This window comes from Ammospiza caudacuta, chromosome 18 (assembly GCF_027887145.1).
Source record: "Ammospiza caudacuta isolate bAmmCau1 chromosome 18, bAmmCau1.pri, whole genome shotgun sequence".
Taxonomy (NCBI): domain Eukaryota; kingdom Metazoa; phylum Chordata; class Aves; order Passeriformes; family Passerellidae; genus Ammospiza; species Ammospiza caudacuta.
This window is the reverse complement of record NC_080610.1, coordinates 3,367,502-3,380,037: the sequence shown is the minus strand read 5'-3', so window position 1 is coordinate 3,380,037 and position 12,536 is coordinate 3,367,502. Positions and strand designations below refer to the sequence as shown.

The 12,536-nt window shown below is 62.1% G+C and overlaps 1 protein-coding gene across 1 annotated transcript; it reads left to right on the top strand.

Moving 5' to 3' along the window:
- Positions 1-4,446: 4,446 nt before the first annotated feature.
- Positions 4,447-11,706, top strand: CABP7 (calcium binding protein 7). The gene is made up of 5 exons (XM_058816891.1): positions 4,447-4,586; positions 9,011-9,154; positions 10,417-10,529; positions 11,318-11,471; positions 11,579-11,706. Exons 1-5 carry the CDS (start codon positions 4,478-4,480, stop codon positions 11,704-11,706), a joined length of 648 nt encoding a protein of 215 aa, XP_058672874.1. The 5' UTR covers positions 4,447-4,477.
- The last annotated feature ends 830 nt before the right edge of the window (positions 11,707-12,536 follow it).

The following is a 12,536-nucleotide window of genomic DNA, read 5'->3' as shown; positions in this document are numbered from 1 at the left end:
CCTATCCCATCCTCATCCCCATTTCACTCCATCCTATTTCCAACCATGTCCCCATCCTCATCCCACCCCTATCCCTGTCCCTATGTCATCCCCATCCTCATCATCACCTTATGCCCATCCTCATCCCCATCCCCATGTCATCCCATCCTATCCCACCTCATCCACAACTCATTCCAATCCTCATCTTCACGCCATCCAATCTCCATCCCATCCCACAGATCCCATCCCACCCCATCCCTTCCCATTCTGTGCCATCTTCTTATTCCATCCTTGCTATTCTTTCTCTTCCCATCCCATCCCACAGATCCATCCCATCCCATCTCCATCCCATCCCATCTCATCCCATCCCACAGATCCATCCCATCCCATCCCATCCCATCTCCATCCCATCCCATCTCTTCCCATCCCACAGATCCATCCCATCCCATCTCCATCCCATCCCATCTCATCCCATCCCACAGATCCATCCCATCCCATCCCATCTCCATCCCATCCCATCTCATCCCATCCCACAGATCCCATCCCATCCTATCCCACCCCATCCCTTCCCATTCTGTGCCATCCTCTCATTCCATCCCTGCTATTCTTTCTCTTCCCAACCCCATCCCATCCCATCCCATCCCTCAGGGCAGGAAGGAGCTCAGCAGTCTCAGCAGAGCCAGAAGGGCCCCTCGGCTGCCACGGGAGGGATGAACAAGGAGCAGATTAATTAAAGCTCAATCAGTGCCATCCCTGAGCCAGAGCCTCTTCAGCCCTTTTCCTTCCCATCCCCTCAAACTCCTGGAAGAAGGAAGGATGTGATGTTGGGATGTGAACCCAGAGCGAGGGCCCTTGACAGTGAAATCGCTCTGAAGCTGCAAATGAACCACACAACACCAGGCCTGGATCGAGCTCCTCCAGGCTCATTAGGGGATCAGCTAATTAGGAAAACAGCTGGGAGTGTTGGGAAAGTGCTGCTGTCTCCAGAGGGACAAAGGGACAGAGGGGACAGTGGCATTGACGTGCTGGCAAGGCTGGCCCTGTCCTGGGGGTGAGATAAAGGGGAATTGTGGAGAGGAACATCCCAACATCTCAACAGTGACATCCCTGGGATGCTGCAGCCTCCACCCCATCGGCCTGAGCTCCGAGCAAACCCCAGAGCTTCTCCCCACGGAATCGGCGGGGGAATTCGGGCAGGGACCTGGGGCAGAGCAGGGGGAGCCAGCGCGGCTCGTCCCAGCCTTCATCCCTGGGGAAGAAGCAGCGCGGCTGAGCCGGGCTGGGGGAAACTCGGGAGCCTCCAGCGGGGATCCCTGATGAACAAAAACTCTGTCAGGGCTTCAAATGCAATTAAGCCACTTAATTTTCCTCCCTTCTCCCCCTCCCTGCGCCGCCTGCCCATCCCCATCCCCATCCCATCCCATTCCCATCCCCGGCGAGCAGCGGCCGCCCCGGCCCTGGGGACGGCGGCTCCGCCTCGGCCCCGCCGCTGCTCCGGGAGCTCCGCTGGGAATTGCAGGGAAAAGCCCAGGAACTGGCCCTGTTATCCCTGCTGGGATTTGGGTGGTGACAAATTAATGAGTTTCCACCCCAGAGCCTCTGGAGAATTAATTGGGAGGGAGATTCGTTAACATCGAGGAGCAAATTGATCTGTTAAAAAAAAACAAAAAAAAAACAAAAAAAAAAAAAAAAACCACGAAGGGAGGAGATTTTCAATCAGGCTTGGCTTTTTTGGGGGGGTTGTTTCTCCCAAAAAACCACTTCTTATTATCGGCACTTTCCCCTTCACGTGCTGGGATCTCTCAGCCGCAGAATCTGACACTGTGGGGCACAGATCCACAGGGTGCCCCAAACCCATCCCGAGCTCCAGGGCAGGAGGGAATTTCAGCAGAGTTGGAAAAATCCACCCCCGAGCCACGATTCCCCGGGAGGAGCCACCCTGCCCAGGGAGCCGAGAGCCCCCAGCCTCGGGAATTGCTCATCCCCGAAATCCCCTCTCCCGCCGGGCTGGTTCGCTGCTGCCGGAGAGGGAAATCTCTCCCAGCTAAAAAACGGCTTAAAGGGGACCCCAGCTGGCTGCGGGAGGCAGCGCCGGGCTCGGGGGGCTCCGGGGCCGCTCCCGGGGCTCGGGGGGATGGAGCAGCCCCGAAATTGCCGGCAGAGAGAATTGGGCGAGGCTGAGCACGTGTCCCTGCAGGAGATGGGGGGGGGGCTCGCTGGAGCAGTTGTTGGAGCAGCAGGAATCCTGGTCCGAGATTTTTGGGGTTCCTGCGGCAGTGCCAAGATGAGAGGCACATCTGGAGCCTGTCCAGCCGTGCCTCAGTTTCCCCGTGTCTCTGACGCATCCTTGGTGGCCGGTGAGGACCTGGGAGGTGCCAACTGTTCCGCTTTTGTCTCTCCCACCCCGTTCCAGCGCTGGGAATCGCGTCCTTCCAACCTCCAGGCCCTTCCCTCCCTCCGAATGTGCGGAGAGGGAGCCTTGGCAGCCTCCCTGTGCCACTGTCCCCAGCTCCAGAGCTGCCACCCAGGCACGGGGGACACTGTGTCACCCAATTCCCAATGGGCCGCGGCTGCTGGGACAGCCCAGCCCAGGGAAGGGCGACAGGGGGACTTGGGAGGGAAGGTGTGACTGCTCCTGGGGACATTCCTTGCCATGTGCCTGAGAGCAGGGATGGCACAGGGACGGCACAGGGGTGGCACAGGGGTGGCACAGGGGTGGATGGGACAGGGATGGCACAGGGGTGGCACAGGGATGGCACAGGGATGGCACAGGGATAGATGGCACAGGGATGACACAGGGATGGCACAGGGGATGGATGGCACAGGGGATGGATGGCACAGGCATGGATGGCACAGGCATGGCACAGGGGATGGATGGCGCAGGGATGGCGCAAGGATGGCACAGAGGTGGCACAGGGATGGCACAGGGATGGCACAGGGATGGCACAGGGGATGGATGGCACAGGGGTGTCACAGGGATGGCACAGGGACACAGATGCTGTGTGGACATGGCTCGGTGGGGACCTGCCCTGGCGCAGGAGCCCAGCTGTGATTAATCAATGTCCAAGTGAGAAATAAGGTGAAAAATGTGACCAGAGCTGGGGACAAGCGGGAGATGGCTGGAACAGGTGACAGGGATGGAGGGCTTTGCTGCTGGCCCTGCTTCCTGCCTCTTCCAGGGCTCATTTTCTCCCTGCTGTGGGAGCAGGAGGTCTGGCCCTGGGGTCTGGCCCTGGGGTTCCTGTCACCCCTCAGCACCCTGGGGACCTCGGGGTGATGGCCGGCCCAGGGTGGCACATCCAGGGGCGCTGGGGTGGTGGCAGCCTGGGCTGCAGGGTGTGGGGACACTGGGGTGACAAGCGCCCAGGGGTGCCACGTGCGGGGACCTGGGGGTGATGATGTCTAGGTTTGGGGTGCCACATGCAGGTGATGGCCCCTTGGGATGGTGACGGTCCCGGGTGCTGCGGGGACCCTGGGACAGTGACTGCCCCACGAGCAGGGTGCCCTGGGGGTGGTGGCAGCCCGGGGTGCCGGGACCTCGGCGTGACAGCTCCCTGGGCACGGCCGCGTGGGGGACCCCGGGGTGGCCCCTGCCGGGACAGGGGGTGCCACAGGGACCCCCAGCCCCCCCGAGCACCCCCCAGCATCTCCCACCGCCCCTCGCTGCCCCCGGGACGCTCCCCCCGCGCTGCCGCGCTGCCCCCCCCCGCCGCCCCCCCGGGCAGGCCCCACCTCCCCCCCGCCCCCAGCCCCATTTCCCGGGCGGGACCGTTCAAAACCCGCCCGGCGCCGCCGCTGCCCGGATTCCGCCGCCGCTCGCCGGGGCCGGGGCCGAGGATGCTCGGGCTGCCGGCGGCGGCGGGGGGGCGGCGGGAGCGCGGCGGGGGCTGAGCGGCGGCGGCAGCGAGCCCCGGCCTGCCCGGGACACTTGGCGGGGAGGCACAACGGGAGCAGCGGCAGGGAGGAGGAAGACGAAGAGGCCGCCTTCAGCCTCGGCCCCGCCATGCCGGGCCCCACCGGGGAGCGTGGCCCGGTGGCAGCGGCTCCCCGCGGGCTGTGAGCGGCCCGGGGCCGGCCGAAGGGGAGCCCCGGGAGGAGCTGTGGGGGCGCTCCGGGCGGAGGGGGGGCCCCGAGCGGCATGGCCAGCCCCGTCCCCCCCGCCGCCGCCGCTCGCACCGGGATTTAACCGGGGCTCGGATGCTCTCACCTCCCGCTTCCACTTCGGGAGGGCATGTGCGCGGGGGAAGCGGGCCGCCCCCAGCCGAGCCCCCCCGCGCCCTGACTCCGCCGTGAGGGGCTCGGCCGCCAGCCCCGTCCCGCCGCCGGCCCCGGAGGACGGGGAGCGCCCGCCCCGGCCCCCCCTGGCCGGTGGGTACCGGGCGGGGGGCGCCGGGCACCGGCAACTTGTGCTCAGCGTCCGGCGGCACCGACCGGGGGGAGCCCCCCCTCGACCCGGCGAGATTTGGGTTTAAACTTTGGGTTTTGGGGAGCCCCGAAGATGCCTTTCCACCCGGTGACGGCGGCGTTGATGTACCGGGGGATCTACACCGTCCCCAACATCCTCGCCGAGCAGCGCCCCGTGGAGATCCCCGAGGATGAGCTGGAGGGTGAGCGGGCTCGGGGGGCTGCCCGGGGGTCGGGGGGGACCGGGGGGCATCCCGGGGGATCGCGGGGTGAGGGGGTTTGGGGGAGCGGGACGTCTCCATCCCGCGGGATGCGGCTGTGCGGGAGTCGGGGCGCGCGTTCCCCCGGCGCCGTGGGGAGGCTGAGGGCGAGCGGGATGCGGATGGATGGAGGAGGAGGAGGAGGAGGAGGAGGGGAAGGAGGAAAGCGGGAGCGAGGAGGCGTGCGGGGGTCCCGGGCCCCCCGGTTGTGGCGATATGACACAGCAGGGACCGGCGGCAGCGGCGGGGGGCCGCGTTCCCCTCCGCGCCGCGGCGGGGTCACCCCCTCCCCGCTGTCATAATATGACAGAGGCTGGTGGCGCGGGGGACCCGGGGGCGGCTGTCACCCGTGCCACCCCCCGGGTCACGGCGGCTCCACGCAGTGCCGGTGTCACCGGACTCCGGCCGGGAGGAGCGGTCGGCGGGGCTCTGCCCGCCCGTGCCATGAGAGGGGCCGAGCTCAGCCCGCTGCCTCCACAATGGCTTTTTCCACCCCAAAAGTTTGCCGGGGCGCCAGGACGGGCACTGGCGGTGCTGAGCTTTGGGGTGTCCCTGGGGAGCCCGGGGGAAAGGGGTGCAGCACCCGCTGCTCCAGGGGGGAAACTGAGGCACGGGGGGGTGACCCCACCATGTCCCCGCTCTGCCTGGGGAGAGCAGCCTCGGCCCAGCACCAAACGTGGAGCCCTCGGCGTCCCCGTGGGGAAACTGAGGCAGGGAGCCACGGGGCTGGGGGAGAGGAGAACCCCAGAATCCATTTGGGAGCCCCGAGCAGCGTGCAAGGGCTGTGTGTGTGTGTGTGTGTGTGTGTGTGAGTGTGTGTGTGTGTGAGTGTGTGTGTGTGTGTGTGTGTGTGTGTGTGTGTGAGTGTGTGTGTGTGTGTGTGTGTGAGTGTGTGTGTGTGTGTGTGTGTGCAGCTCTGCAGGGTGTGCGTGTGCGCTGACGTGCCCGTCACAGCCTCACTGCAGGGGCTGTGTGTGTGTGCACGGGCATGGCACACCCCCTGCCTGCACACCGTGCTGGGGTGTGCTCACACGTCTGTGTGCTCGCACATCTGGATGGTCACACATCTGTATGCACATGCACGGCCTCGCTGCAGGGTGGCTCCGTGTGTGTGCCAGTGCCAGTGCCACTGTGTGTGTGCCAGTGCCACTGTGTGTGTGGCTGTGCCAGTGCCACTGTGTGTGTGGCTGTGCCAGTTTCTGTGGCTGTGCCAGTCTCCGTGGCTGGGCCCGTGTCTGTGCCACTGCAGCACGTGAGTGTGCCCATGCACAGCCTGGCTGCAGGAGGTGTTTGTGTGAGTGTGCACGGCGGCACAGCAGGACGGGCTGGTGCACACAGCCCTGCTGCAGAGGGGTTTGTGTGCCTGTGCACGGGCACAGCATCTCTGCAACGTGCTGGGAGTGTGTGTGTGTGTGTGTGTGTGTGTGTGTGTGTGTGCAAGCACCAGCACAGCCTTGCTGCAATGGGGCTGTGTCTGTGCACACACACGTGCAGCTGTGCATGGTGTTGGTGTGTCTGTGTGCACACACACGTGCAGCTGTGCATGGTGTTGGTGTGTCTGTGTGCACACACACGTGCAGCTGTGCATGGTGTTGGTGTGTCTGTGTGCACAAGTGCAGCATTGCTGTGCCGTGGTTGTGCAGGTCCATGCGTGTGCACACGCAAGTGCAGCACCACTGCAAGGGGGTGTGGGTGTGCAGGCACAGCGATGTCACTGCAGGGGGCTGTGTGTGTGTGTGTGTGTGTGTGTGTACATGCACAAACACAGCTGTGCTGGTAGTTGGTGTGTGCACACACATGTACAGCGCCACTGCATTGTGGTTGTGCATGTCTGTGTGTGCACAAGTGCAGCACTACTGCAAGGAAAGTGTGTGTGTACATGCACCAGTACCTCAGTGCAAGGTGTTTGTGTGTTTGTGCACATGCACAGGTGCATTTGTGTGAGGTGCTGGGGTGTGCATGCACAGGTACAGCATCACTGTGAGGTGCTGGGGTGTGCACAGACAGGTACAGCATCACTGCCAGGTGTTGGGGTGTGCATGCACAGGCACAGCATCACTGCCAGGTGTTGGGGTGTGCTGTATCCATGCACACACACGTCCATGAACAGGGGCTGTGAGCGCGCGCGCGCGCGTGTGTGTGTGTGTGTGTGTGCACGAGCAGAGTCCACCCGTGTGTGTGTGTGTGCGCCCAAGCACATGGCCCCAAGGTGCTGGGCTGTATTTGCACACTCACCCGCATCACTGCAGTGTGTGTGCACACAGCTACAGCGTCACTGTGATGTGGTTCTGGCCGTGTCCCTGTGCGTGCACGCACAGTGTCAGTGAAGAGGTGTGTGTGTATGTATTTGTGTATGTGTGTTTGTGTGTGTATTTGTGTGTGTGCATTTGTGTGTGTGTTTGTGTGTGTGCGTGTTTGTGTATGTGTGTTCATGTGTGTATGTTTGTATGTGTGTGTGTTTGTGTGTGTTTGTGTGTGTGGGTTTGTGTGCGTTTGTGTTGTGCATGTGTGTGTGTGTGTTCATGTGTGTGTTTGTGAGTGTGGGTTTGTGTTTGTGTGTTTGTGTGTGTATGTGTGTGTGTCTGTGTGTATTTGTGTGTGTCTGTGTGTCTGTGTGTCTGTCTGTGTGTGTGTGTGCACAGCTCCAGTGTCACTGCCAGGGTGTCCCAGCCTCACTGCAGTGGGGTCTGTGTGAGTCCTGCAGCTCTGTGTGTCTGTGTGTGTCTGTGTGTCCGTGTGTCTGTCTGTGTGTCTGTGTTTGTGTGTGTGTGTCTGTGTGTGTCCATGCGTCTCTCTGTGTGTCCACGTGTGTGTCCATATGTGCGTCTGTCTGCCAGCGTGTCTATGTGTGTAGCTATGTGTCTGTGTGTGCATGTCTGTGTGTGTGTGTGTGTCTGTCCGTGTGTCTGTCTGTCTGTGTGTGCTCACACCCCTCCGTGGTGTCCATGTGCCACTCCCCGTGTCCCTGGGCTGCTGTCCCAGCTCACCCAGTCCCCAGTTTGGTGTCCCCCCCTCCCTCAGCACCCACCTGTGGCAGTGGGGACCGATGGCACTGCTGGGAGCCCCAGGGGTACTCCACAAGGTGCCACCTCCTCCTGTCCCCGTGGCTTGGGGACACCGGTGACATCCTGACACGGCTTCACACTGGGGCAGGGGGTGCTCAGCGGGGAGCCAGGACCCCACCCTGGCCACTGCCAGGACCTGTCCTTGCCTGTCCCCAACACCCTGAGCCATCGGATGAGGAGCTACGGTGGCGCTCTTTGGGATGAGCATCCTTGAAGGATGAATTTTGGGGGTGCCTGGGGTGTAGTGAGGCCCCCCAGGAGCACAGGGAGGATCTCCCTGCCCAGGCAGGGACACTGGCCATGGAGAAGCTCAGACTGACAGGCCAAAATCCCACAAAACTCCCCCAAAACACCCTGAAGACGTCACCGATGTGGCACCATCCAGGCAGGGATGTTCCCAAGCACTTGGGGTCACAACTGTCACCCAATATGGGGTTTTTTCCCCCAAACCCAAAGTTCACAGCCCATTTCTCCTGCTTGGATCCTCCAGCACGAGTTCCCCTGGCAGCCACATGGAGCAGGAAGAGGCACCAATGTCCTGGCCTGGCTTCCCAATGTCCCCAGCACAAATTCCCTGGTCCTTTCCCATCAGCCTGGTTCCAGCTTCGCACATCAGGTGGCATCAAAAAGCCAGGAACTGCCCCGAAAAGGAGCAGAGTCCCGAGGGCAGCAGGAGGTGGGGTGGAGTCAAGGGACTCAGGCCATGCCTCAGTTTCCCTGCAGCATCTCCCTGCCACCCTGCAGGGATCTTCCCCCACATCCCAGGGGTTCCTTTCGAGCCAGAAACCCCAAACCCCCCACTTCATCTCCTCCGCACCAGGCAGGGCTGAGCACTGCAGCAATTTCGTCAAGATTTGGGGTTTTTTTCTGGGTGAAGTGTGTCCAGCTCCAGCACCCAACCCCCGAACCCCAGGATGGGGGCACAGACCCACCCTAAGACCATGGGATGGGGCACAATCCCACCCTGAGACCCCGGGATGGGGACAGTCCCCGTGGATCCTCAGGGATGCTCCCGGCTGGATGCTGCAGCCCCGTGGGGATGCCCCTGTGGCAGCGCCCACCTGGTGGCACCCCAGGCTCACCCAAGGATGCGGGTTTAGGACAGAACTCCGCGGGTTTAGGGCAGAACTCCGCGGGTTTAGGGCAGAACGCGGCGGTTTCGACTGCAGCAGTGGCAGGGGCAGGGTGGGTGCTCGGGGTGCCTGGAATATTTGGGGTCTGTGGGGCAGGAGGGACCCCCACAGGGGTTCTGTGGGGCTGGAGGGGGAAGCTCAGCCCGACCCATCGCTGCTCCCCCCACAGAGATCCGCGAAGCCTTCAAGGTGTTCGACCGCGATGGCAACGGGTTCATCTCCAAGCAGGAGCTGGGCACGGCCATGCGCTCCCTGGGGTACATGCCCAACGAGGTGGAGCTGGAGGTCATCATCCAGCGCCTCGACATGGACGGTAGGACCCCAGCAAACCGGGGTGGGGGCGGGGATGGGACCCCCAGATGGGTGAAACACAAAATTCTCCCGTATTTCCACCCCACGTGCTGGACGTGACACGGGATGTGGGATGGGACTGACCCAGGCTCTGCCTCCCGCTGGAGCCTCCCCCTCATCCTCCATCATCATCATCATCATCGTCGCCACTGCAGCTCTGTTTGGGATGATTTAAGGATCCTGGATGTTTGTGGGATCACCAAACCAGCTGGATCCCGCACCCAGGGGTGGCTCCTGCACCCTGGGTCGTGTCCTCAGCACCCATCACCCTCCAGCACTCACTGTCACCGTGACCCTGTCTCCACCCCTCCCTCGCCCACAGGGACCTGAAAGAGCTCCTTAATTTATTGCTTTTCCTTTTCTCCCCCATTTAAAAGCCTTTCTGGCAGCGCTGCCAAGGCGCTGCTCCCCTCATCAGTCATCGTTAGTGCTGCCCTGACAGCCCCACGCCAGCGTCCCCCCTGCCAGGGGACACGGCCAGAACGGCCACCAGGCACCCCCAGGGTCACAGCCACCACCAGGGCACAGCCACCCCCAGGTCCCTGCTGGAATTGGGGTCCAACTGTGGTTCAGAGTCCTGGACATTGTTTGGCTTCCCCAGCCAGTACTGAGGGCTCCAGGTGACACTGGGTGTCCCCAGGTCCCACTGGAAGGGGGCTCAAATGGCATTGGGGGTCCCCAGATGTTGCTCTGCCTAGCAGTGAGAGTCCCAGCCAGCACCAGGGACCCCAGCCAGTGTTGCCATCCTGGCTGGTGTTGGGGACACCAATCTTTGTTGGATGTCCACACCCAGTGTTGGAGCCCCTGGTTGGTTTTGGGGGTCCCCAGCCAACATTTGTGGTCCCCAGTTAGCCCTGGGAGGCCTCCAGATGGAATTGAGGTCCCAGCTGGAACTGGGGTCCAGCTCATGTTCATGTCCTGGATGATGTTTGGTTTCCCCAGCCAGCGCTGGGGTTCCAGATCCCATTCTGGGGAGACTGGATGGTATTAGGGTGTCCCCAGTGGGCCTTGGGGTCCTGGCTGGCACTGGGGACCCCATCCACTGCTGGGCATCCTGGCCTAAGTCGGAGGTTCCCTAAATTTGCTGGAGGTTCCCAGCTGATTTTGAGGTCCCCAACTGGTTTTGGGGATCTGTGACCACCCATGGGGCCCCTTCTGGGAGGGGGAGTGTCCCATGTGCCCCATGGCCGGGCAGGGGGTGACAGCCAGCCCTGTGTCCCGCAGGTGATGGGCAGGTGGACTTTGAGGAGTTTGTGACATTGCTGGGGCCCAAGCTCTCCACCTCGGGCATCCCAGAGAAGTTCCACGGCACCGACTTCGACACCGTCTTCTGGAAGGTAGGGACACCTCCATGGGATGGAAGCCAGGGACACCCCTGTCCCCTTGGGAAGGCAGGGACACCCCTGTCCCCTTGGGAAGGCAGGGACATCAGTGTCCCCCACAGGAAGGCAGGGACACCCCTGTCCCCTCCTGAAGCATCGCCCCAGAACCTGCACCAGGGAAGGCTCAGGGTCAGGGCCAAGTTTGGGGTTGGGATCAGGGATAGGATGAGGGTCAAGGCTGGAATTGAGGATGGGCAGAGGGTGAAAGTCAGGCTCTGGGTCAAGGATGAGGTTAGAGTTGGTTTAAGTGTCAGGATTATGTTTAAGATTGGGGTTAGGGTCAAGCTCAGGCTCAGGCTCCAGTTTAAGAGTTAGTATAATCCTTGGGGTCAGGGTCAGCAATAGATTAAGGGTCGGGGTTAGGGCCAGGTTTAGGATCAGGGTTAGGTTGGAGTCAGGGCTAGGATGAGGGTTGGGATCAGGTTTAATGGTGGGACGAGGGTCAGGACTGGGGTCAGGAACAGGTTCAGGGTCAGGATTGAGTTCAAGGTCAGGACTGGGGTCAGGGTCAGGAGCGGGATGAGGTTCAGGATCAGTGTCAGGGTGCATCCCCTGTGCCCCTGTCACAACCAGGCCACATTTGGTGCCAGCACCCTCCGTGTGTCCCTGGCTCTGCTGGGCGTCACCAGAACACCAGGCCTTTCCCAGACAAGTCCAGGGTGACCCAAACCACCACACACAGAGATTCTTGGAGCCCCCTGTGCTGCCGGCCCTGGGGTCACCCCGAGTCCCTGTCCCCACAGTGTGACATGCAGAAGCTGACGGTGGACGAGCTGAAGCGGCTGCTGTACGACACCTTCTGCGAGCACCTGTCCATGAAGGACATCGAGAACATCATCATGACGGAGGAGGAGAGCCACATGGGCACGGCCGAGGAGTGCCCCGTCGACGTGGAGAGTGAGTGCAATGCCAAACCCCCCACGGGGATGCCAAACCACGGGGTTACCCTGAGTACAGGAGAGTGTATTTGGGATGGGGTAACGCGCTGTTTGTCCCACCCCCAGCCTGCTCCAGCCAGCAGATCCGCCAGACCTGCGTGCGGAAGAGCCTCATCTGCGCCTTCGCCATCGCCTTCATCATCAGCGTGATGCTCATCGCCGCCAACCAGGTGCTGCGCAGCGGGATGAAGTAACGGGGCAGCCCCGCCGCAGCGACAGCGACAGCGAGGAGGAGACACCTATAAATATCTATAAATATCTCTATGTCCATCCATCTGTGGCCCAGAGACGTGACCCCCCCACCCCCGGGCGGGGGGCGGCCGAGGGGACAGAGCCGCGCCGGGGCCCCGCCGTGCCGGGGCAGAGCACGGAGACTTTGGCACCGACACCGACACGCCGAACCCCCTCGGCAGACACAATCCGACCCGTGAGTGCATGTGACGTGCATGGAGCCCCGTGAGCCCCCTCCCGCGGCGGATCCCGTCGGATTCTCCGCTCTAGCGTTAGAGCTCGTATTTAGGATAAACCAAATCATCCCCTAAGCAATACACGCGCCTGAGATGGTTCCTAGAGCCGGGAGCGTTTGCATGGACTTGGCTGCCAAGGGCTGGATTCCACCCCCCCAGAGCCCCTCCCTGTCCCCGTGCCTCGGTGCGGGGACATTCCTGACCTCCTGCTTGATGCACTTTGAGCCGACCCCTCCTTGGGAAGAGCCGGAGCGACCCCGAGGCCGGGGAGCCCCGCACGCCCCGGAACCCCCAGCCTGTATGTAGCACCCACCTGGGCACGGACTGGTTTGGATTTGGGGCCGTTTCTCATTCTTTGGGGTTTTTGGGGTTTTTGGGGTGGTGGTTTTGTTTTTTTGTTTCTGGTTTTGGTTGTTTTTTTTTTTTTTTTTTTTGGTTTTTTCTTTTTTTGTTCTTCCTGGTTGGTTGTTTCCGATCTGAAATAAAACTGGGATTTCTGAAGCGCTCTGGGCTCTGGGGGCTCCTGGAGAGGCTGGGGTGGAGGGTGATGGGGTGAG